This window comes from Leptonychotes weddellii, chromosome 2 (genome assembly GCF_054177405.1).
Source record: "Leptonychotes weddellii isolate Sample4059 chromosome 2, ASM5417740v2, whole genome shotgun sequence".
NCBI classification, from domain to species: domain Eukaryota; kingdom Metazoa; phylum Chordata; class Mammalia; order Carnivora; family Phocidae; genus Leptonychotes; species Leptonychotes weddellii.
In genome coordinates this window covers 141,392,509-141,415,873 of record NC_138370.1, presented here as the reverse complement: position 1 = coordinate 141,415,873, position 23,365 = coordinate 141,392,509, and the positions used below count along the sequence as shown (strand labels likewise).

The 23,365-nt window shown below is 41.3% G+C and overlaps 1 protein-coding gene across 6 annotated transcripts in view; it reads left to right on the top strand.

Annotated features, from left to right (window-relative positions):
* Positions 1 to 23,365, top strand: part of DCUN1D4 (defective in cullin neddylation 1 domain containing 4) — a 66,472-nt gene that overhangs the window by 7,457 nt on the left and 35,650 nt on the right. For 4 of the 6 annotated variants that reach the window (XR_014143032.1, XM_031034460.2, XM_031034459.2 and 1 more), the window contains exons 2-5: positions 8,054 to 8,124; positions 8,304 to 8,343; positions 18,844 to 18,958; positions 21,739 to 21,830. Coding sequence is in view for 5 of the 6 variants with exons in the window: in XM_031034460.2 (XP_030890320.1) it covers positions 8,054 to 8,124; positions 8,304 to 8,343; positions 18,844 to 18,958; positions 21,739 to 21,830 (318 nt within the window). In the remaining variant the exon portion in view is untranslated. Of the gene's footprint in view, positions 1 to 2,663; positions 2,774 to 7,865; positions 7,886 to 8,053; positions 8,125 to 8,303; positions 8,344 to 18,843; positions 18,959 to 21,738; positions 21,831 to 23,365 lie in introns of those variants that run through there. The other 2 variants (XM_081812397.1, XM_081812399.1) reach the window with 2 other exon arrangements.

The window sequence follows — 23,365 nt, the reverse complement described above, 5'->3', positions numbered from 1 at the left end:
TCGTGTTCAGTGATAACGCTGAGTCACCTGCGATGACCTGCTTCCCACCGCTTATCGAGGTTCCCCTTGCGGAGCCTCACCTTTTGGCTTTTGTGCCTTGTAAGTGGCAAATATTTATTGATGAGGAGAATGATGTTAATATTTTCCCACTGCTACTTTGTTTCTTCTCATTTTTCACCTGGCTTTTCAGTTTTATAATCTTTTCCCTGGATCTTGATCTTTTTTTTTTTTCACGTGCTGATGGGGTACCAGTGAATGAGTTAGATTCCGGTCTGTTGTGTGCTGAGCTTATTCCATTAGTGGATTGGCTGCCAGCAGGTTGGGGACTGAGTCGAGAGTGGGGTTAGAACTCCCTTCTCTGGCTGCATATTAGAATCATCTGGGCTACTGAAAAATCAATGACCCCACTCCCATCTGGAGGGGGACCCTGGCCTTTTTTTTTTCAAGCTTCCCAGGTGATTCTCTGATGTGCAGTTGCTGGATTAGTTTTCAGAGGCTTAATTAGCAGGTTTGGTTTGGACTGTGGGGAAGAGGGCGCTGGGCGGATAGCAGACCGTTCCTGCTCATTCCGTGGCATCCCAGCCAGCACCCAGGTAGTGCTTACCTCGTGCTGGGTACTATTCTAAGCCCATCACATCATTGACTCATTCAGTCCTCTCAGTATCCCTGTGAGGCAGGCGCTGTTATCCATTTTATAAAGAAATTCCTATTTCTAGCAAAGAAGGGGCATGTCGTATGAAGCTGACCCACAAACCTAGCACACAAACTTAGAGAAATAAAATAAATCTAAAGCTCGTGGGGGGTGGAGGTGCTGCTTTTGATAGGGAGTCAGGAGAGACCTCTCTGATGAGGTGACATTTGAATAGATAGTGAAGTCAGCTGCTAGGCTTTGTGAACACCAGAAGTCATTGACGCAGAGGGCATATTAAATGCAAAGGCCCTGAGGTAGGAGTTCACGTGAGTCTTCAAGGACGAGAGTGGCTGGAATGGAGTGAGCAAGGATAATGGAATGAGATGACTTAGGTCAGATCATGTAGGGCCTTGTAAGGACTTGTTGAAGACTTGGGTTTGTTTTTTTTTCCTTTTATGCTGCAGTAACAAATCTAAAATCTTGTTGACTGAAATCAAACATTGTTACATGTTCTTTACAGGTTTGGTAGGGGTCTCCTCTTGACTTCATTGGCATTCTCATTCTGTCCGTCTGAAACCCACAGGAAAGAGGGCTCCTTCTCCATTTCCCTCTGCCCCCCCCGCTCTAAAATAAATAAATAAATCTTTAAAAAAAGGTTGGTAGGTTGTTTTAGATTTAGCCAGTTTTAGTAACTTTTAAGAAAATGTTACTCTAAGTTTGTGTACTTGATTGTTAACAACTTTGAGTGGGAAAGGGTGTTGCTTTTCTCCTTTTATGGAGCGTGAAGATAGATCCGTTTTTGCTCTGATTAGAAATAAGCTAGAATGGAGGAATGGGCTTTGGATTGGGAATTAGAGGAGGTGAATCATTCCCAGCTTGGCCACAGCCAGCTGTGTGATCCTGCCTGAGCCAGGAAAGGGAGAATTGGACAAATGGACATGAAACGTTGAACTCCTCTGTGTCGTCTCCTGAATGGCAGTCATAGTGGCTTTTCCTTATAGGCCAATCACATTTTATATAGAGGTTAGTTCTGAGTCCATATGTAAGGCCAGAATCACCTGTATTAAAAATATCACTTGGGGGGCGCCTGGGTGGCTCAGTTAGTTAAGCGACTGCCTTCGGCTCAGGTCATGATCCTGGAGTCCCGGGATCGAGTCCCGCATCGGGCTCCCTGCTCAGCGGGGAGTCTGCTTCTCCTTCTGACCCTCCCCCCCTCATGCTCTCTCTCTATCTCATTCTCTCTCTCAAATAAATAAATAAAATCTTTAAAAAAAAAAAATATCACTTGGAAATACTTTCGGAAGGTGCCCCACTGGAGGTTGCCTCAGAGGAGTCCAGCACAGCCGGTCCTTTCCTCCAGCACCGGAACAGATCTCTGGCTCTTCAGTGGAGCGCCGGTTGAAGCAGCTGGCTTGCATTTAGGGACCATGTTTTATGGAAAATACATTTTTAAATACTAGACTCATCCAGTGTTGTGAGATGCACAAAATGTGATTGGCGTGTGGCAACAGACTCACCAAGCGGCTGTCGGATTTGTGGCTCATTCAGTAGAATGGAGGGCCATTATGGGACAACTGAAATTTCTTTTCTTCTCTCTTCCTCCTTTCTTTTTCTTTTTGGCCAGGTGAATCAGGTTGAATCTGGGTGAGTTAAATGTGGATATTGTGCAGCCCCACTGTACTCAGCATTGCTCCCCTCCACTGGTACTGCCCCTGTCTCACGCCAGGCCGTAATCCTTCCTCGCCTCAGTCACTTCGGTAGTCTTCATGAGAGGCCCTTCTGAAGCCAGACCACCCCGATCCGTGGCACACATTTGTTGCCGAGTGATCCTTCTAAAAAAATTCCCAGTTTAAACATTGTGCAGCACCCGAACTCACAGCAATAGTCCTCAGAGTTCTCCACCAACATTCTGCTATGGCAGAGGTTCAGTGACTTAAGTACTCACAGGATCCCGGCAGCATAGCTCGGTGTGGTGAAGCCTCCCATGAAGTGCCGTACTCATGTTTTTTGTGTTCGTATAACACTGTTTCAGGTGAATTACTATGGAGTAGAATTGATGCTGCTTGAATGTGCCATGTCTGTTTGATTTGCATACCCCCGAGTGGCCCATTTGGAGATACAAGTCATTAAGAGATTAAACTGGTAAGCAGGGTTTACAGATTCTTTATGTTCTGACCTTGGCCTTCCTTACGAGTTTCCTCTTTTACCATGCTGCTTCTCACATTTGAAAATCTAATGGTGTGGATGCACTTGAAGTGCCCTGAACATACCAAAATTAAGGTTTGGTGCCTTTGATCTGCATTCATTCATCGAGTATTTATTGAGTGCCTATTAGGTGCCAGGTATCATTTTAGGTACTAGGGATACAGTAGTGGACAAGACCCAAGTCCTGGCTTCCATGAAGCTTACACTTTAATGGGAGAAAAAGATGACAAATCTGTGATATAAAGAAAAGAAAAAGGTAAAGAAAGCATGGGAAAGTGATAAAGATCAAAGAAGGGGTCCTATTTTTTGTTGGTCTGGCGAGGTTGTGTAAGAAGGCACCTGGTGGTGCAATCTGGTGAAATGTGAGAGCAAGCCATGTTATTATCAGAGAGAAGGCAGCTCGAGGCAAAGCATGTGTAAAGGCCCTGAGGTAGGAGTGTGCTTGGAATATTCACAGAACAGCAGGAAGCTCACTGTGGCTGAGGAGAATAAGCCAGAGGAGGATGGGTAGGAGATAAGATTGGAGAGATGGGTAGAGGCAGAGAGCATGCAGGGCCCTGAACCCAAGATAAGGGATTTTCTTTTGCCTTGAATGCCTTCCCCTTCCATCTGTAACTTTTGGGTGAGGTTGGAATTAACTTTAATCTGTTCCACATGCTAGCTAGTTGCCCCTCTATTTACTGAATGATTCTTTCTTCCTCATTGATTTGAAATGCCATTTTATCATATATTAATTACATGTCTGTTTACACAGATGTACATGTTTATCAGTGCTCTTCCATTGGTTTATCTTCTTGCATATGTACCATTCTGTTGTAATTATTGTACCTTTATACCAAGCATTGGCAAATTATGGCCCACAGGCCAAATTCGGCCTACTACTTAGATTTTATAAATAAAGTTTTATTGGAACACAGCTACCCTCATTTGTTTGTGTATTGTTTATGGCCGCTTTGAGCTCTAATGGCACCAGTAGTTGCAGAAGAGATGGCATGGCCCACAAAGCTAAAAATGTTTATGATCTGGCCCTCTACAAAGAATTTACCAACTTCTGCTTTATATTATGTATTGCTATCTGATAGGGCACGTTTTTCCTCATTCTTCTTTTTCAGCAATTTCTTGGCAAGGTCAACATGTTTATTCTTTCAGATGAACTTTAGAATCAATCTGCCTGACTCCCTTCCTTTTCTCCACCTCTTTCAGGGTGGAGATCTGAGAGGCAGGAAGAATAGGAATTTGATTGCATTTAATTTGTAGTTTAGTGCAAAAGGGAAGTGATTGCTTTATAATACTGAGTCTTTCCATTCCAGCGGTGTAATATCTCTGATATCTCTACATTTATGTCTTTCAGTAAACTTTTATTGTTTTTTCGATGGTATGTTACCTATTTGTTTATTCCTGTATGTATTATTGCTTTTTGTTGCTATTACAATTGAGATCATCTCCCAGCTGTATTTTACAAGTGACTGTGGTATGAGGGAAAGGATTTGATTTTTAAGAGTTTAAATTGTTTCTGACCTTCTTCTGGAAATAAACTCCTATTAGGACTGTTAATTTTTAAATTTGATTCTTTTGGTTGATGGTCACTGTCTGAACTTAATATAATTGTTTCATTCCTAATGTTTATGTCTGTTTATATTGTGAAACTCTATACCTAGGGTAGTTTGGGGACATGGACTTTGGCCCCTCCCCCCGTCATTCTTTTTTTTTTTTTTATCATATATAGGTCACAGCAAACGATAATTACAAAACAACAAACAAAAACCCAGGAAACTTTATGCCCAGTCAACATTTGTTGATCATTTTAAGAATACCCAGAAGATAATTTAGGCATGCTGTTTATTAAGCAGGCTATGCCTTTTTGCAGAGCCAGTTTTTGCTTTTAATACAGGATAATGGGGTTTGCATATCACACAGGAGAGTGAAACCCAGTCAGTGCTTTACTGTGGAGCCATTTGATCATGGAATAAAGGTGACTTAACGTAGCATTTATCCTTTGGAATTGAAATATGAGCAGAAGGAAATTTTTATGAATCAGTTAGTGCTTTCCTAAATATGTTCTCTGTAAAGCATTTGATCTTTACCCTTAACATCTATTCCTTAAGGATGTGAAATCTATTTTAGATTTCAAGATCTATTACTTGCCCTGAGCACTAAACAGATGAACCATAAATTCAATATGTATTAACCTTTGTGGATTTATCTTTTAAGGCCATTTTTTTCTTTTTTTCTCTGAATTTGTGTCTCCTCCTTGGCTGCTTCTTACCTTGGTGAAGCTAAAGAGAAATTATTCATGTTGCTGGTTTCTTTTTCCTTTTGGTGAAGAAATGATGAGATGGTGATGACAGTGGATGTGGAAATGGAGAATTCCTGACTGTATTGTGTGATGTGCGAAATAAACCTTGTTATCCGTGTTGCCTGTGAAGTGAAAGTTCATATGTAGAACCTGGTCTTAAATGCGCTTGTCCTTTTTTTCTACTATGTTGAGATTATCTTTGACCATCATCGTGAACATCGGTTGGTGGTATATGGTAGAAATGCCATCATAGGCTGTAAAGACATATCAGGCCACATGCCTCAATCACAGAAGGAGCCCCAACTTTAGAGTTTTTGTTTTGGGGCTTGACTTGGACCTATGGAAATTAGAGACCACTTTAGATAGAAGTGTGATATGGAAAATAATATAAGTGAATGTAGTGATAATTGGTTTCTTTTATTGGACACTTAATATGGACCAGGCATTATAATGGATATCTGCCACATCTAGGAATTGTAATCTCATTTTATAGATGAGAACATTGAGATTTAGGTTAAATAACTGGTAGACCTGAGATTCAAATCAGCTTTCAGTCTCCACAGAGAGGTTGTAAATTGAAGTGGCATTTTGGCTGTGATTTTTGTACAGAACTGTGTGTGTGTGTATGTGTAGAAGGATTTAGAAACTGTAATTCATGTAGATTCTTCTTTTTTTAAGGGGGGAGTGCAGAGGGAGAGGGAGAGAGAGAATCTTGAGCAGGTTTCACACCCAGCCTGATGCCAGGCTCGATCTCATAACCCTGAGACCATGACCTGAGTTGAAATCAAAATCAAATGCTTAACCAACTGAGCCACCCAGGCACCCCTCATTTAGATTCTTTTATGTGAATTGACAGTTGAATTAACATCAGAGTGGTGAAAAAGTGTACCATGGTGTGGGGGGGCATCTGGAAACCTCGGTGCTTGAATAATCTTTAGCAAGCCCCTTTTTCTCTCCCCCACTCCATGTGGCCTCAGTGAAGAGAGAATCTGGATCCTTAAATTTTTTTCAGTTTTTGGGTTTTTTTTGGGGGGGGAGACCCAGGAGTTTATTTCAGGATTTAATTTAGAGATGACGATGGAATGTATCATTTGTCTTCCGATTTTGAAATTGAGAGAGTACGAAAAGGGGAGGTTATGGTGTGGTGGTAAATGTGGGTCACGGGGGCTGCATGGTTCAAGCTCCCCAAAGCGTCTTGTGGATCAGGAGAGTACTGTTGCGCCTAGCTTTAGAGACCCCATCAATGTTTATTAAATAGACACATAAGTAAATAAATGCACACACATATGTTCACATACTCCAAATTCTTTCCTAAACCTTTTCTGTGCAACTGCACTAATTAAGATGGAAAATCAGGAATCTGGGCCACATTATGTCATCATTTATTTACCTTAAGTATGGCTAAACCATTCAGATGCTAAACAAGTAACACTTGTCTCTAGTCAAAGCCCATTTAGAGTCTGAGGCCCTGCTCTGGTTGTCCCTCAGCCAGAAAATCTGGTTAGTTGGGCAGTTCTCAGTGGCTGTGAGCGGAGCGTCTGACCATGGCTGCCATCAGGTGGGTCGGAGCGGTACACCTGTGTGTGCGCGTGCGCACGCGCAAGTGTGGCCTGCTGCCCCTGACAGTGACCTGTGAATGCCAGAGGCTCTGCTGCCTGCCAGCCCAGAACTGGATTCCTGGCACAGTTTCGAAAAGAAAGTAAAGCTTTCTAAATACTGGCAGGGCAGTCAGCTTGCTTTCCAGACTCGGAGCGGCAGCCCAGAGTCCAGCCCAGCACAACTTGTACTGTAGTGTCTGCTCTTTGGTCTCTTTGCACCTAATACATGTCCCAAGGAAACTATTCCAGTGAAGGGCGATTTTTTTCCTCTTTTATCAGAATGGCCTAACCTGGGGGAGTTACAGTATCTTTTCAAGGTTACTTTCAGACTAACCTTTGTGATGGTAAAGGAACTAGTGTAAATCTTGGTATTTTGTGAAAATACTTCTTTGATGTTTATTCAAATATAAAATTATTTATAGACTTTTAACTTATATTTATGTAGCCTAATACGTATGCAAGCCATAAGAAACATTTGAAATTAGAGATTCAAAAACCTAACGGTTGAAAGTTATATGTTGTGTGGGATTCCAAGATGTATGTATGATTTAGCAGGTAATCCTGAAATTATTAGAGATGATGGGGGATAATGTTCTTTGATTTGGACAGGTTTTGAGCATGACTTCTGCTTCTGCGTTCCAGGGTTTGTGGCATTTTTTAATATTGCAATGCAAGTAACTATAGGCTCCATCACTGGGCTCTGGGCTCGTGGACTCAGCTTGCAGTGTAGTCCTTTGATTTGTCTGCTTGATGGGAGGGGAGGGACTTAGGTTCCATTTTTGCTCTCTCTTGTATAAGAGCCAACAAAATAAATATATTACAAGAAATGCCAAATGGTTGAGATGCTTTTCTATTCTTTTCTTGCCAGGAGCTTGATTTGATACTGTATTAGTAATTCTGAGGAAGAGAAAGGGCAAGGGAAAGAGAAAGAGAAAGTGAACATATTTCTTTTGAGATCTTTCTTCTATTTGTGTGACTTATTTAATTTGCTAACATTATTGACATTTTTCTCTTACGTTCAGGTTCATTGCTGGTAGGATTTTACAATTACTGAGGGATTTTTATTTTACCTTACAGTTCACATGAAAATTTCATGGCCTTAAACATTCGGTTGGGAATTTAACTTTATTGCCAGACTTTATTTCTAAGAGATAGGTCAGTAGTTGCATGTTGTATTTTACTTAATAAGTATCAAATTAATGGAGAATACTATTCAGTGGTATCGAACATTTGTTTTTCTTCACTTCTGAGTTTTCTTCTTTTACACTGTTTTGGCAGCCTGGGAAATAAATGACACTGAATTTTCTTCTTTTTCTTTTAAAGACTTCCAGCTGAACTCTCATCTCTCAACACTGGCAAATATTCATAAGATCTACCACACCCTTAATAAGCTAGTAAGTCAACCTTTTAAAGACGAATCTACTAGCTGTTTAAAGTAGTTGTTTTAAGTGTATTTGCTACAAATTTAGACTACAGATATTAAGATATCAGCTGTTTATGAAAATGTTTATGAATTTTAAAACTTGCCATATGGTGTGTGATTTCTTGGTAATAATGAACATATTTCTTGCAGAATCTAACAGAAGACGTTGGCCAAGACGATCACCCAACAGGTATCTGTAAATGCTTGCACTACTTAAATTTAAATAAACTTCGTAATATAAAGTTATAAAGGAGAAATACTAGCTGAGAATGATCTGTGTTGTAATACACTAACAAGTTGTTACTTGGTTGAGGGTGTTTTTCAGGGTGTATGAAGGAAGCTGTGTTCTAGCTCCTTCCCAGTGTCATATCTCTGTTGGTGGGCCTCTGGTTTATGTCAGAGTACTTCAGTCCCTTTAAAGGGGCTGGGACCTCCCTAGTGGTTTCATGGTACTGTTTCTTTACTGACGTATTTTAGTTTATACTAAAAACTTACTACAGTAATGCAGTTTGAAAAGTACTCCACAAATGCTTGTTGAGTTGAGATGAAAAATAATTTGATAGATGGGTGGGGTGTTAGATGTATGTGTTGTATAGGTCTTGAGGATTTATGAATTGGAAAATTGAAACAATTATTATAAACAGTTCTCTAGTCCTGTGGTTCTTAAACTTTAGCTAGCTTGTAATCCTGTAGGGAGGGCTTGTTAAAACAGATTGCTAGTCGGATGCCTGGGTGGCTCAGATGGTTAAGCGTCTGCCTTCGGCTCAGGTCATGATCCCAGGGTCCTGGGATCAAGTCCCACATTGGGCTTTCCGCTCAGCGGGAAGCCTGCTTCTCCCTCTGCCTCTCTCTCTCTCTGTCTCTTATGAATAAATAAATAAAATCTTTAAAAAAAAACAAAAACAAAAAACAGATTGCTAGTCTCCACCCCCAGAGTTTCTGATTCTGTAGACTTGGGCTGGGGCCCCAGAGTTTGCATTTCTAACAAGCTCTCAGATGATGCTGATGCAGCTGGTCAGGCGATCACACTTTGAGAACCACTTCTCTAAACTGTTGATAATCCCAAAGTTCAGAAACTTTTACTTGATCTGTGGTTACATCTCCCAGCAAAAATTATTAAAATATAAAGTTTTTGAAAATTACCACAGTAATATGGGAACACATGCTTGTTGGTGAATTTTGAATAGCACAAAAGTGAATGGAGTAAAAAGTGACAGTCCTACTTCTTCGTCTCCCAATCCAGCTTTCCCCCAGTACGCTGTTTAATGTTTATTCTTTCAGACATTTTTATGCATGCATATACTTTTATAGTACTTTTATTTTTTTTTTTAAAGATTTTATTTATTTATTTATTTGACAGAGAGAGACACAGTGAGAGAGGGAACACAAGCAGGGGGAGTGGGAGAGGGAGAAGCAGGCTCTCTGCAGAGCAGGGAGCCCGATGCGGGACTCGATCCCAGGACCCTGGGATCATGACCTGAGCTGAAGGCAGTCGCTTAACCAACTGAGCCACCCAGGAGCCCCCTTTTATAGTACTTTTAAAAATTTAGCATCTTTAGGGCGCCTGGGTGGCTCAGATGGTTGGGCGTCTGCCTTCGGCTCAGGTCGTGATCCCAGGGTCCTGGGATCAAGTCCTGCATCGGGCTCTCTGCTCCTTGGGAGCCTGCTTCTCCCTCTGCCTCTCTCTCTCTCTGTCTCCCATGAATAAATAAATAAAATCTTAAAAAAAAAAAAATTTAAAAAAAAATTTAGCATCTTTAAGATCATAATGTACATATTATACAGCATCTTTCTTTTTTTTCATTGAATGGTATATCTTGGAGGTTTGGGGATTTAGAACTCTCCCACCTTCTCCACATTGGTTCAGAATCAATTGAAAATTAGACACAAGATGGAGATTGAAGTAACAGTTTGTTGGAAAATACAGCTTGGATGTATAGATAGAATGCAGAGGCTTTTCTGTATTTCATCTGAATTAGCCTGATGTGCAGTTGCCACCACAACTAGATAAGCACAGGCCAGCACACCTGCTGTCCCCCCTCCAACCCACCCATTATGACAGTGGAGGAGTCTGAGCTTCTGCTGGTAGGCCAATCTGAAAGGGAGGTCAGGAGGGGCTGGGCCCTTCTCAGCTCTTTCTCCCTGGACCACTAATTAGATCAGACACTCCTCCTTCCAGGACAAGGAGTGAGAGAAGTGGCGGGGAGGGGGGCAGGCAGAGTCTGTGCCAGGAGTGTTCTAGAAGGTGAGGCCACAGAGGCTCCCTTCCCCTGATCTTTCTGTGTCAGAAAATCAACTCAAGGGCAATCAAAAGCAATTTGCTTAATACAGTTTTAAAACAATGTATGCACATGGTTTTAAAAGAAATGTAGAAAATAAAAAATGAAAGTTTCTGTTCCGTTTTATTACCCCCAGCTTTCATCCCTCACTACTAGTACTCCACATTTGACTCTCCAGAGGTAACTCTTATATCCTTATGTTTGTTTCCTTAATGATGATGATATTTCCCCCCCCAAACAGTATATATTTGTATGTGCCTCTTGTGTTTGTCACTCAGCATATCTTGATCTTTTTATAGTAGCACATTTATAAAGCATCTGCTTTATACTTTTTGTCTCTGCATTTTTAAAGTTCATGGATATATCATAATGTGCTTCTGCAGTCTCCTGTTGATATACATTTAAGTCTGTTTGACTCGGCTGCTACCAGTAATGCTGAAATAAAATTTGCAGGGCCAGTTTTAATAGAAGTAAAGCACATTTCTCTCCAATTCTGAACCAATATGTCGGTGGGCTCTGAGGATTTTTTAAACTTAAGAGTTAGTGTAATTTTGATTTAAAACTGAATTTTGTGTTGGTACAGCCTTGAGGTTGTCTCTTCTTTAGCTGAGGTAATAAAACCTCTGAGTTCTGAATCTTGTACATTATGTAGTTAACTTTGAACTTTAGATTTAAATGAATATTGTTACTATAGCAATTTTATGTCTAAATGTTTAACCCGAATGTGGCAATTTAATAACTGGAAGCTATAATTAAGAAAATGAAAGTGGAAATGTATTTGGCCCCATGCCTCCTCTCTCACCCTTGGGGACAGTGGATATGTGTGATGTTTGGTATGTAACGTGCTGGTGCAATGCCTGCTACCTCGTACATGCCCGTCAGTGTCAATTAGCGTTAGTGGTTTCTAGAACAGTCCATTTCAGTAACATTTCCCCATTTGGTTGTAGCATCACTTGTGATTACCATACCTGATGGAGTAGGCTTTAAAAATTAAACAACATAAAACCTGTTATGTTTGGAAATCTGAGAACATTAATCACCATAATGCTGCTTTGGATCTTTTGAAGCCCAACGGTAGTCTCAGCAACATCTGTAGGAAACTGTATATGGAAGAGCCAAACCTAAGTGCAGGAGAGGCTGCTGTGTCCCTTCCAACGCTTTTCTTTGGTGCTTTCAGTCTTCCTCCCACCAAGAAAAGAAAAAGAGAGAGAGACAGAGAGAGTTAATCTTGGACCAGTAGCCCCAAATCCAGATTATAGGGAATGAATAAAAAAAGCCAAATGGAGAGGACAAAAAACAATGAGTAAGAAAAAAGATGATAGATGTCAGCAGTCAGTATTTAGAAAGGAACGGAAAAATTTTTTTGTCTTAAATAGTAGGATAAAAATCTCACATTTAGACACTAATAGTTTCACTTAAACAAGCAAGTAGTTCAGTGATCTGTTCAAGGAAATGAAAGAAAATATTAGGTACTGGAAAGGTGTTTTGAAATGTGATCTGTTTATCAACCCAAAATCACTATGTCTTTGTGACATTGTTCAGTGAATAGTGAGGTGAAACAGCTATATAAAAAGTACTGAAGTGGCAGAATGAACCATATAAAATGTTAAGTGAAACAAGGGTATGATACAACAAACTCAGTAAAATGAAAAATTAGACAGTGAGATTTTTGTATTAGAACATGCACTTACACTAAGTTAGGAAAAGTCAGACAAATTCTCTAATTTTATGGACCTCTTGAGGCCCCAAAACAAAAAGATTAAAAAAAGAAAAGGCAGTGGAGCATCTTAGATACATAGATACTGTTTATTAAGAATAACAGGTTTAGTGGGCGCCTGGGTGGCTCAGTTGGTTAAGCGACTGACTTCGGCTCAGGTCATGATCCTGGAGTCCCGGGATTGAGTCCCGCATCAGGCTCCCTGCTCGGCAGGGAGTCTGCTTTGCCCTCTGACCCTATCCCCTCTCATGTGTTCTCTCTCATTCTCTCTCTCTCAAATAAATAAATAAAATCTTTAAAGAAAAAAGAATAACGGGTTTAGTTAAATTATTATCAAGCAACAAGCTGGATAGTCATTAAAGGGCCTTTGGTCTGATCCAGGTGAACTCGAGGTGCTCTTTGAAATAGATTTTGTGGGACCAAATATTAAAATAAATCAGCTGAAAGATGTTGGCAGTATTTCTAATTGTTTAATGTGGGAAGACTTCATTGACTACCTGATATATTTGAAAATATAGGCAGTGAATAGAATATTTCATTTGTTCTCTTTAGCATCTTAGATCACTTTAGATCCACTTCGGTGATCTGAAGTTCTTTTAACACTAAATCAAAAAGAAATGAACCTGAACTCAAGTCATAACTCTTGGGTAAAAAACTATAAGCAATTTTTATTGCCTTCTTAAGGAACACACACACACACACACACACCCACCCCCACCCCCCCGCCAGCATCAGGGTAGATTTCAGACTGATTGTCTATCTACTGTAGAGATATTGAGACTGAACACCAGAACATCAAGATAATACCAGAACATCAAGATAATATTAAGGAGTGTGAGTTACAGTTTGGGATTGCTAGTTGGGATTCTTCTCCTCCTCTTCCCTTTATTATTATTATCAAAAGGCTTTTCTTCTTTCATATGTATCTGCCAAATATTTCTCATGATGTAAGATGAATCTTTAAAATCTTTTTCATCACTGCTTTTTCTTGGGTGATTGGCAAAGAATGAAAACTTGCAGCTCTCTGATCATTTCAAATGAATTTGGCGTTTCCTAAAGTTCATCTATTGGAAGTTGCTTTTCTTTTTTACCTAATTATTGATCTAGGAACTTTCTGGTGCTCAACTTTATCAGCCAGTTTTCTCATCTGTAGAATTGGGACGGTAATAATACCTCTCAGATTTGTGAGGATAACTTTGGAAGTGCTTCAGCATTATTTAAACTATCAGCCTTAACATTTTGCCTTGATCTGTAATGTCAGATTGATTGTACTTAAGTAGATACTTTTACGGGGTTAAAATAGTCCATTCTTTGAAGTAGATGACATTTCATAACATTTTCATAAGTTGTTTTTTAGTTTAAAGATAAAGTTTAGTTGAAGTAGATTAATTGATATAAATTCTGAGTCAGTAAAGCCTAAATTTAATGATACAAATAAATACAAATTTGTAAAACATTCATTTAAATGAATGTAATTTTTATTCTAAAAAGACATCACAGAGTTATTTTAAGAAGCAAACAGTATCGAATATTTTTGTTTAAAAAAATCCTACTTGCCAGGAGACTTAAAAGTCGAGTGCTTATTTTACTGACAAACAGGAAAAAAAATCTGAAATGATATACTATCTATTCATTGGTATTTTAAATATCTGGTAAGGTACTAAGGAAATGTACTGACTTTTTAAGTAGAATTTGATTTACACATGTTTTAGGAACACACTTATTTCACAAATATTTATTGAGAGTGTTCTGTAGGATTCTCAGTAATGTATGTATCTTCTTCTTATTGTACTAAGATGCTCTATTAGTTGCTGTGTATGCACAGGTGAACCAAGTGGGGCCCTGCAAACCAATGTGTACTTTTGCATGTGCACTTAAAAAACGCTAGTTGTTGCTCTTGCTCAGGTAGGATCCCTGGAGCTATGTTTGGGGAGAAGGGGAGTGGGTTTGGGGCACATAAGCCTTGAGTTGTGTGCTCTCTGTGTATTTTGCTGATTTGGTTCATGTTGGCAAAGTATTATAAATAACCTTGTTTTCCTCAGCATTAAAAAATTGCTTTTCATGTAGCCTGAAACTTTTCACTGTCATTATGGGTTCTAGGGTTCTACCTCTGGAGCTGTACTAGGTAGTCCTTTGTATCTTCACTGGGGGCTGAGTTTGACACATCTTTCCTCTGAGGCGGGATGAAAGGGTCAGTAAGCCAGTGAGTGCCTGAACTCCAGTGGGCACCGGGAAGGTGAACAGACGCCATTTCTTTGTGAAAGATGGCCCCATCATAGCCACTTGCTTATGCTGACCATCAGAGTAGAGAGATCTGAGCAAAAGCCATCTTTTAACTAGAAGATACAAATTTTATTTTTATTTATTTATTTTTAAAGATTTTATTTATTTATTTGACAGAGAGAGACACAGCAAAAGAGGGAACAGAAGCAGGGGGAGTGGGAGAGGGAGAAGCAGGCTTCCCGCTGGGCAGGGAGCCCGATGCGGGGCTCGATCCCAGGACCCTGGGCTCATGACCTGAGCCGAAGGCAGACGCTTAATGACTGAGCCACCCAGGCGCCCCTAGAAGATAAAAATTTTAAATAAATAAAAGAATAAAATGCCAAATTGGGGCTCAAATAATGAGTGCATTTTACACAAACACAAGAAAAAGTGATTTGTGAAACTTTTCACAGAAAACATTCGTCAATAAGGAAGAAAATAAGAGAAAGTTGAAAAAGTTAACTTAGGATGTTTGTACATTTACCAAAACTGTGATACTCTTGATAACTAGGACTCGGTGAAAGCTAGACATTATACCAGTTTGTCTATGAGGAAGCAGATAGGAGAGGAGCTAGTGGATTAACCTATATTGGTGAAGACATTATTTTAAATAGTGTGCATTGTGCCATGGGCTGAGGCACTAAAGTGCATTTTCTCCCATGTTCTGCAGACACTAGTGTAAGGGGGAGGTTATTGCCACGTGAGATGCTCAGAACCAAGCCAGTACTGGAAGGAAATGACTTTTTTTTGTTTGTTTAAGAGAGGGAGAGCGAGCAGGGTAGAAGGGGGCAGGGAGGGGCACGGGGAGAGTGAGAGAGAGAATCTTCAACAGGCTCCATGCCCAGCGTGGAGCCCAATGCGGGGCTCGATCTCACGACCTTGAGGTCGTGATCTGAACTGAAATCAAGAGTCTGATGCTTAACCAACTGTGTCATCCAGGTGCCCCGACTTTTCTTTATACATAGACATCCAAGGAGGGGAAAGTGAGCTTTGACGTTTAAGACAGACCACTCTTTCTTCCTTCCTTTCTTTTTTTTAAATTAAAGTATAGTTGACATACAATGTTGTATTAGTTTCAGGTGTACAACATATTGATTTGACAATTCTATACATTACACGGTGCTCACCAGGATAAGTGTAGTTACCGTCTCTCTCCATACAAACTTATTACAATATTATCGACTGTATTCTCTATGTTGTACTTTGCATCCCTGTGACTTATTTATAAGTGGAAGTTTGTACCTCTTAATCTCATCACCTGTATAGCCCATCCCCCTGGCCCACCTCCCCTCTGGCAGCCACCAGTTTGTTCTTTGTATTTATGAGTCTGTTTCTGTTTGTTTTTTCATTTGTTTTGTTTTTTAGATTCTACATATGTAAGTGAAGTCATATGGTATTTGTCTTTTTCTGAAATACTCTCTAGGTCTTCCATGTTGTTGCAAATGGCAAGACTTCATTATTTTTTTACGGCTGAATAATATTCCATTGTGTATATCTATCTATCTATCTATCTATCTATCTATCTCACATCTTCTTTATCTAGTCATCTATCGATGGACACTTAAGTTCTTTCCATATCTGGACCATTGTAAATAATGCTGCAACAAACATAGGACTCCATATATTCTTTTCAAGTTAGTGTTTTTTTTTTCCCCTTGGGTAAAGACCCAGCGGTGGAATTGCTGGATCACAGGGTATTTCTATTTTCAATTTTTTCAGGGGCCTCCATATTGTTTTCCAGAGCGGCTGCCCCGGCTTGCCTTCACCAGCGGTGCACGAGGGTTCCCTTAGCTCCATCACCTCGCCACCACTTGCTATTTTTTGGACACACCGTTATTTCTGAGCAGTGTGGCAGGCTTTCCAGATTGGCAGGACAGACTTTTACATTCTGCAACCCCCACCGCAAAGCATTCATGGACAAGAATAAATCTTTTTTTTTTTTCTTCAGAAGCTTGGGTCACTGTGAAGCTCTTTGGCCCTTTTTGTGTGCTTTAGTGTTGTTTATAAACAGGACCATTTTATAGGGAAGATGGGGGGTGTGTGGTGGTGGGCAGCACTTTCTCCACCTTTCCCTTCCAGTTACTGCTGCTATTGTGGGGGAGAGAGACACGGTGTGCCTTGTGTCTCCGAAAAACTCTCTGCTTCCATCCTTGGAAGGATAGGATCTGGTAGGGACCTGGAGAAGGGTGGCCGAGGGTTGTCTTTTTAGCCCTGTTTGGGGTCTGCTTCTGTGTTAGAGGAGGAGACAGGATCCTCGAGCTCATGCATCATTCAGTACCTGGCACCGGGCAGCCGCCTCAGAGCAGGTTTCTAGAAAGAGCTGTCCACCTGCACTGTGTTGGCTCCCTCACCCACATCCCTCTGCAGCCCGTTGCAGCCTGGCCGCCACCCTCGCCGCCCCCCTGCTGCGGGCCTTCCTTGCTCAGTCTGGTGGGTGCCTTCGCTCCTTCCCTGAGCTGACCTCGGGGTGCACTTGACCACACCTCCAAATGCTCTCTTCTCCTTTGGCTTGTAGGACATGACACTCTCCTAGTTTTTCTCCCTGCCCAGGTCTTTCTCAGCCCTTTACACATCCACCCTCGCTGGGGCTCTGTCCTGAGTTCTCTGCTTCTCAGTCTCTGCCTGGATGACCTCAGAGAGGCGACAGTAAATAGTGGCTGAGCGCTGGGGCTCTGCTGCCGAGCTGCTTGGCTTCCATCATCCACTTCACCTACTGCTTTCTGTTACTTAATCTCTCTTCTTCAGTTTCTTCATCTGTAAAAATGGGGATGCTAGCAATACCTACATCGCAGGGTCACTGGGAGCACTCAGGGAGTGCTGAGGTCCAGCCTGAGCACTGTCTGCATACCTCCATTCCAGCAGTTAGAACGTGTTTCTATTTATATCCCCAGCATCTATCTACACACAGTGCTTGGCACCTAAGCACTTATCGAGTAGACGTTTTTCTTCATAAAAATCCTGAGAGGAAGGTATCACAGTTCTTACTCTTTAAAAGATGAACCAGAGGGGCACCTGGGTGGCTCAGTTGGTTAAGCGACTGCCTTCGGCTCAGGTCATGATCCTGGAGTCCCGGGATCGAGTCCCGCATCGGGCTCCCTGCTCGGCAGGGAGTCTGCTTCTCCCTCTGACCCTCCTCCCTCTCATGCTCTCTGTCTCTCATTCTCTCTCTCACAAATAAATAAAATCTTAAAAAAAAAAAAAAAAAAAAAAGATGAACCAGAATAGGTCAGCGATTGACCAAGCCACATAGTTAGGTGAAGAGCTAAAACTTATTCGTTGAATGCAGATCATTCAGACACCAGCACCCTTAAGCTCTCTCTTGTCCTCTGACTCAGTGAGAGCCCAGGGCCTTCTACCAAGGGACTAGTGGAAGGAGGAGAGACATAGGGGGTCCAGAATTCACCCTAAACACTTTTGGGACCTTGGAAAATCACTTGGATGTCCGAGCTTTGGTTTTTCCCATCTGTCAAGCAGAGATAATGATCTCTGCCCTGCCTGACATTCGGGGTTATTGCGGGACCCAAATGGCATATCTGGTAACACCTGTGCCAGGATGGACACATTTTAATTATCTTATAATTGTTTTATAATTTGTAATGGTTTTAGATAGTCTGAAGCAAGACTGTCTGGGTTTGAATTCCAGTTTTGCCACTTAACCTAACCTCTCCCTGCCCCCATTCTCTCAGTGGCATAGGCAGTAATGAGGCTTCTCTTTTCATAAGGCAGGTAGGAGGTGGACAAGTGAAGGCATCATGTAAGTGTTAATAACAGGGACTGGCTCACAGTGAGGTCCCTCTACGTGTTCCGTGTTGGGATCGTCTGTTAGTATATTTTAATATCTTTTACCAAATGAAGGTTTGCTTCTGAAAATCCTGACCAAAAGTGGCAGAAACAGACTGAAAATTATTATGGAAATTTTGCTCAAGATCCTGTCAGGCTTCTGTCCAAAAAAATCTAAATCCTGTTTTTCTAAGATCAGATACCCCTTGAAGCTTAAGAATATTGGGACTGATGTGCTTGTTTGTGTTTTAAATTCAAGGTTACTGGTTGATCTGGCCTTGCCTAATGAAATACACAAATGAGATAGCAGTGCAGTTCCTTTTGAAGGAACACTGACATATAAAAGAGACTGAAGCTTTGATGATTTACGTTGAAAATCACGATGGAAATCGTGATAACTTCAGTTTCTAATGTGGTTTTGGGGGTGGGGGACATTAACTTATTTGTATCATTGCAAGGTTTATTTCTTGACTATAACATTTTCCTAAAGGGGAACTAATAACCTTTTTTTTCACCTTACAACATTTACAGATAACATCTAAACCCTTTACGGTATAAGCCATGACTGTTCTCAATTTGGTGGGTGGCGTTCTCTGGGAATGTTAGGATGTGGCTAAACGTGCTGTTGTACCCTGTGACTCTTTGTCCCTAGGAAGCCTGCGGTCTTGCAGCTCTTCAGACTGCTTTAGTAAAGTGATGCCGCCGAGGAAAAAGAGGAGACCTGCCTCCGGAGATGACTTATCCGCCAAGAAAAGTAGACACGATGGGTATGTCGCAGAGACAGTAGATCAAACTCAATGACGTATATCAAAGAGGCACACTTTCAAAGTGTAATTATCTTGTGATACTTATGTGGGTTTATAAAACAAAGCCAGATTAGGTAAGTCGAGTTCTTAGAAATTGAAGTTTTGTCTTAGTTGACTTTTTGTCTTAGTGGATCTTAGTTGATCCACCAAAACTGGTGTAGAGTTTCTTCCTTTTAAGGGCTTGCCGTCTCTGCCCATTGAGGACCACAGGATTGGTATGTATCTGTCCTCTAAGGGGTCTCACTCACCAAACACAACCACAGGAATCCGCAGTTGCTTTCGCAGGGGCCCTGGGCTGAATGGCCGGGGGGTGCTGTGGGGCCTGGACGCTCTGAGCCTGCCTGGAGTGGTGGCCGAGCAGAGGTTGAGTCTCAGATGAGTGAGGATTTGTTAGAAGTCGTGAAAAAGAAGACTCTGCAAACCACTTCTCTTTCAGACAAGTGAACTGCTTAATTTAAGGGTAACTCAAAAAGTCGTGAGGCTTGTTTATTTTAGGCATCTTTAATTCTTTCACCTCGATTTTCATGAGTCTTTTTTGCTTTGCTCTTTTTGTTTTTTAACAACGAACAAACATCATAATTTCATTCTTTTCTGCCTTTTTTCCATTTTCCTCCATTCTGGCTCTGTAGGTTACTTCACTCATGGGCCTGAATATTCACATCTATAAATCAAGGGGATTAGATGAGCTGTTTCTGTTTTTTCCTTGCCGTGATACTTTATATGCTCCAACTCGGTTGGAAGGATAGAGAGATGGACTCTGAAAATGTGAAAATGCTATCACTCTTCCTATACCAGATGAGCAGAAAATGTGATCTATGAGAAGATAGCAGTGACTGAGAAGACAATCCCCAGCAATGTTTAGACCAGTGATTTTCAGCTTTGGGAAGCCAGGTCACTTGGTCACTTCTTTGGTGGTGTCGCTGTTCTTGTCATTGGAACTGTTAAATGCTAATAATCACATAGCAGTTTGTGACTATATATGGAGCACTTGCTACTTCTCACCACAGTCTGGGATAACTCCAAATGAGAAAGCTGTGTTAAAACTGGTGGCTGCGTTGCAGGAGGGGGTGAGGTCCTCTTACCGATAGCATTTCATTGGCCACCCAAGGGATAGGGGTCTATAGCTTTAGCTGAGTTTCATTCTTGGTTTTTTTTAATAAACAACTTCACTTACATACCACAGCTTTCATCCACGTTAAGCGTACAATTCAGTGATTTTTACTAAGTATTAAGAGTTACACAACCATCACTACAAACCAGTTTTAGAAGACCTCTACCACCCCAATGAGATCCCTGATGCCCATTCACAGTCCGCTCCCCAGTTCCCACCCCCAGACCCCTGCAACCCCCCATCCAGCTTCCATCTACAGATTGGCCTTTTCTGGGCATTTCATGTGAGTGGTGTTTTTGTGTCAAGCTTCTTTCACTTAGCATGATGTTTATGAGGTTCATCCATGTAATAGCATGTGTTGGTATCTTTTTTTATTTACTGAATGGTATTCAATTGTCCTTTTTTAGGTAGAGCACTTTGAGGCACTTCATTACAGCGTCCTGTGTAGGTCTCCATGTTGTTGACCAGACTGTGAGCTGAGAATGTCTCGGCCCAGGATTGGAAGCTGTATGTTTGAACCCTTGGCCAGTCCCACCTTTGTTTCTGGGTAGTGTGGCTACCTCTTATAGAAGAAATACAAAACTGGTGGGGTTGTTTGCAGTTTCGGTATCTTAATACCCTATAGCCATGCTCGGTATTAAAACCCAGAATCTCTAATCAGGCGTATATACAGTTATTCTGGTGAATAGGTCATGAATAAATACTTATTAAAATGTAATTATGTATGATCTTTGTAATATATAATATAGAAATTAAAACTGTATTCCTAAGTGTTTACATATATATATGCATACACACACCTGTTTAGGCAATTTATGTATAAATGAGGGAAAGAAAAAGTATTTACTCATAATTTTTCTATTGAAATGACTACTTTAAAGATCCTGCCTTCTCTCCCCTCCCCAGATAGGGAACATCTTAGTTCTTAGCTCCCACGGTCATCATAAAATACAGAATTCCTGCAGAGTCACACTGTTGCAGGAGGAGACTGCCGTGCTTCCTGACTCAGTTGTGCAGCTTATGCTGGGTGTTGCCACCCCAGCGGGGCACGACAGGAGAGGGCCAGAAGCCAGGCTCCTCTACTTCTCTCTCCTGAGGCTTTTTTCCCTGGACGCTTGGACATAATTTGATGTTTCTTTTTATTTGCTTAATGTTCCCTTGATGTGTCCAATACTGACAGGTTCTTCCTTGGACTGTGTTCTGTGCCCACCCTGACTTGTAAGACATGAAAGACAGGAGAACTTAATGCAGGACGGGAGTGAGTTCTAGGGTCTTTGCTGGAAGGAAACACCTTAGCCATTTCTGGCTGTGTGTCACTGTATTACTCTGTAGTTCGTTCTGGCTAGTGAGGTAGAGGGGGGTATATTAAATCAGTCCTTACTGATTACTTGTTAATGAGAGCAAAACGTGTATCAGGTATTTACCATTTAATTCTGTTTTGGGTCTGACTGTGTTTAAAACTGTAGTTATAAAAGCTGAAGCTTCCAAATGCAGGAAGTAAAATGTTTAAAATGTACTGGAAATACTGATTGAATAGATGTCTGGTTTGGGTAAAAGAAGAAAAACTGTCTGCTACTTAACAGAAACTCCGCATCTTTAAATAATTTCAGACTCCTTTTTCAATTTCTAGCATGTATAGGAAATACGATTCAACCAGAATAAAGACTGAAGAAGAAGCCTTTTCAAGTAAGAGATGCTTAGAGTGGTTCTACGAATATGCAGGTAGGTCCTCATTTAGATGATCTGAGACTGTCCCTTATGAAAATAAGGACTACCTTAGGGAAGATTAAAGAATTTTAAAATGTGTACTTTTCTAATGTGGTTTGTGTGCCGTCTCTCCCCGTTTGAGGGAGGGAACATAGTTGAAACAAATCACCAAATGTCCTATTTATAGCCAGCAGCTAAGCCAAAGAATTCAGAACACTAGAAGGGAACTGAAAAGATGAATGCACTTGGGAGAAATACTCAGGATTGCTAGGAAACCTTTTTAGAATGCTGGTAGTGGGTGACTCTTTGGATTGGACATCAAAGTTAAAATAAGCTTTGTTGCTTTGCACCCTTATGTGCAATGGAATTTCTTATATTGTCTATTCTGAAAGATGATTTGGCAGAAAATGTTTGTTTTGTCATTTAAAATGTCTTAAATTCAGTCCTATTTTTGCAGCTTACAATAGCTGGTTGGGTAATATCAGACTGAAATCCAGTGTTGTCTGTCACTGGCTGTGTGCGGTATAAAAAGAAAAGGAGTGTTTCCAGACAAGTTTGAGCTGAAGGCTCTTCTACCCCTCTTCTTTGCCGTGTTTCTGGCGCTCTCATAGCCTTTCCATTTGATGATTTTGGCCATTTTCAAACCGATTTTCCTGTCCTCTGTCTCTGCTCCCAACTAGGTTTCATGGGCCTCCTGTGGTCTTATTTAAAAAACAAAACAAAAGCAAAAAACAGATCAGACCAAGTCATTTCCTAACACTCCGCTCCAGGCTAGCCTCCTGCTGAAAGAACTCCCTGCTCCCTCCAGGTTGAAGGAGAACTGACTGGCTCACCGCCGCCGTCCCTCCCCACCTGGAGTGTTTTCTCACCGCTTTGCTATCAGACGATTCTTGCTGTACATCTTTGAGGCCCCTTCATTAGCTTAACAACCTGCTTTGTACTCACACAGGACATTTTCCTACCTGGCTCGCATGTCCTTTTATTAGGTGTCCAAGCGGGGGTTCCTCCTGTGGTCTGATCTTTCCGTTCCCTCCCCCCTTCCCCCGCCCCCCAATCCATCCCCTACCTCATCCTATTCGTTTTCTGATAAGAGCCTTGCCCTTTTGGCCACAGAAGTTGTTCCAAGGGCTGGCAGGTAACTCAGGCCAGGCCCATCAGATAAAATTCCCCTGGGATTTTCAGATTGCAGCTGAGAGAAGAGCATCTTTCTCTTCCGGTGGTAGACTTGAAAGGACATGATCCTGATTCCTGTAGGTCTTCGGATTTTCGTGAGCTACTCCAATATCTTTCTAGTGAATTAATTCTCCTTCATTACTTGAACTAGTTTGAGCTGGATGTTGTTTGCAGGACAGGGACCTTAGTACAAATACTTACACAGGGGCACCTGGGTGGCTCAATCGTTAAGCATCTGCCTTAGGCTTAGGTCATGATCCCAGGGTTCTGGGATCGAGTCCCGCATCAGGCTCCCTGCTCAGCAGGAAGCCTGCTTCTCCCTGTCCCACTCCCCCTGCTTGTGTTCCCTCTCTTGCTGTCTCTCTCTCTGTGTCAAA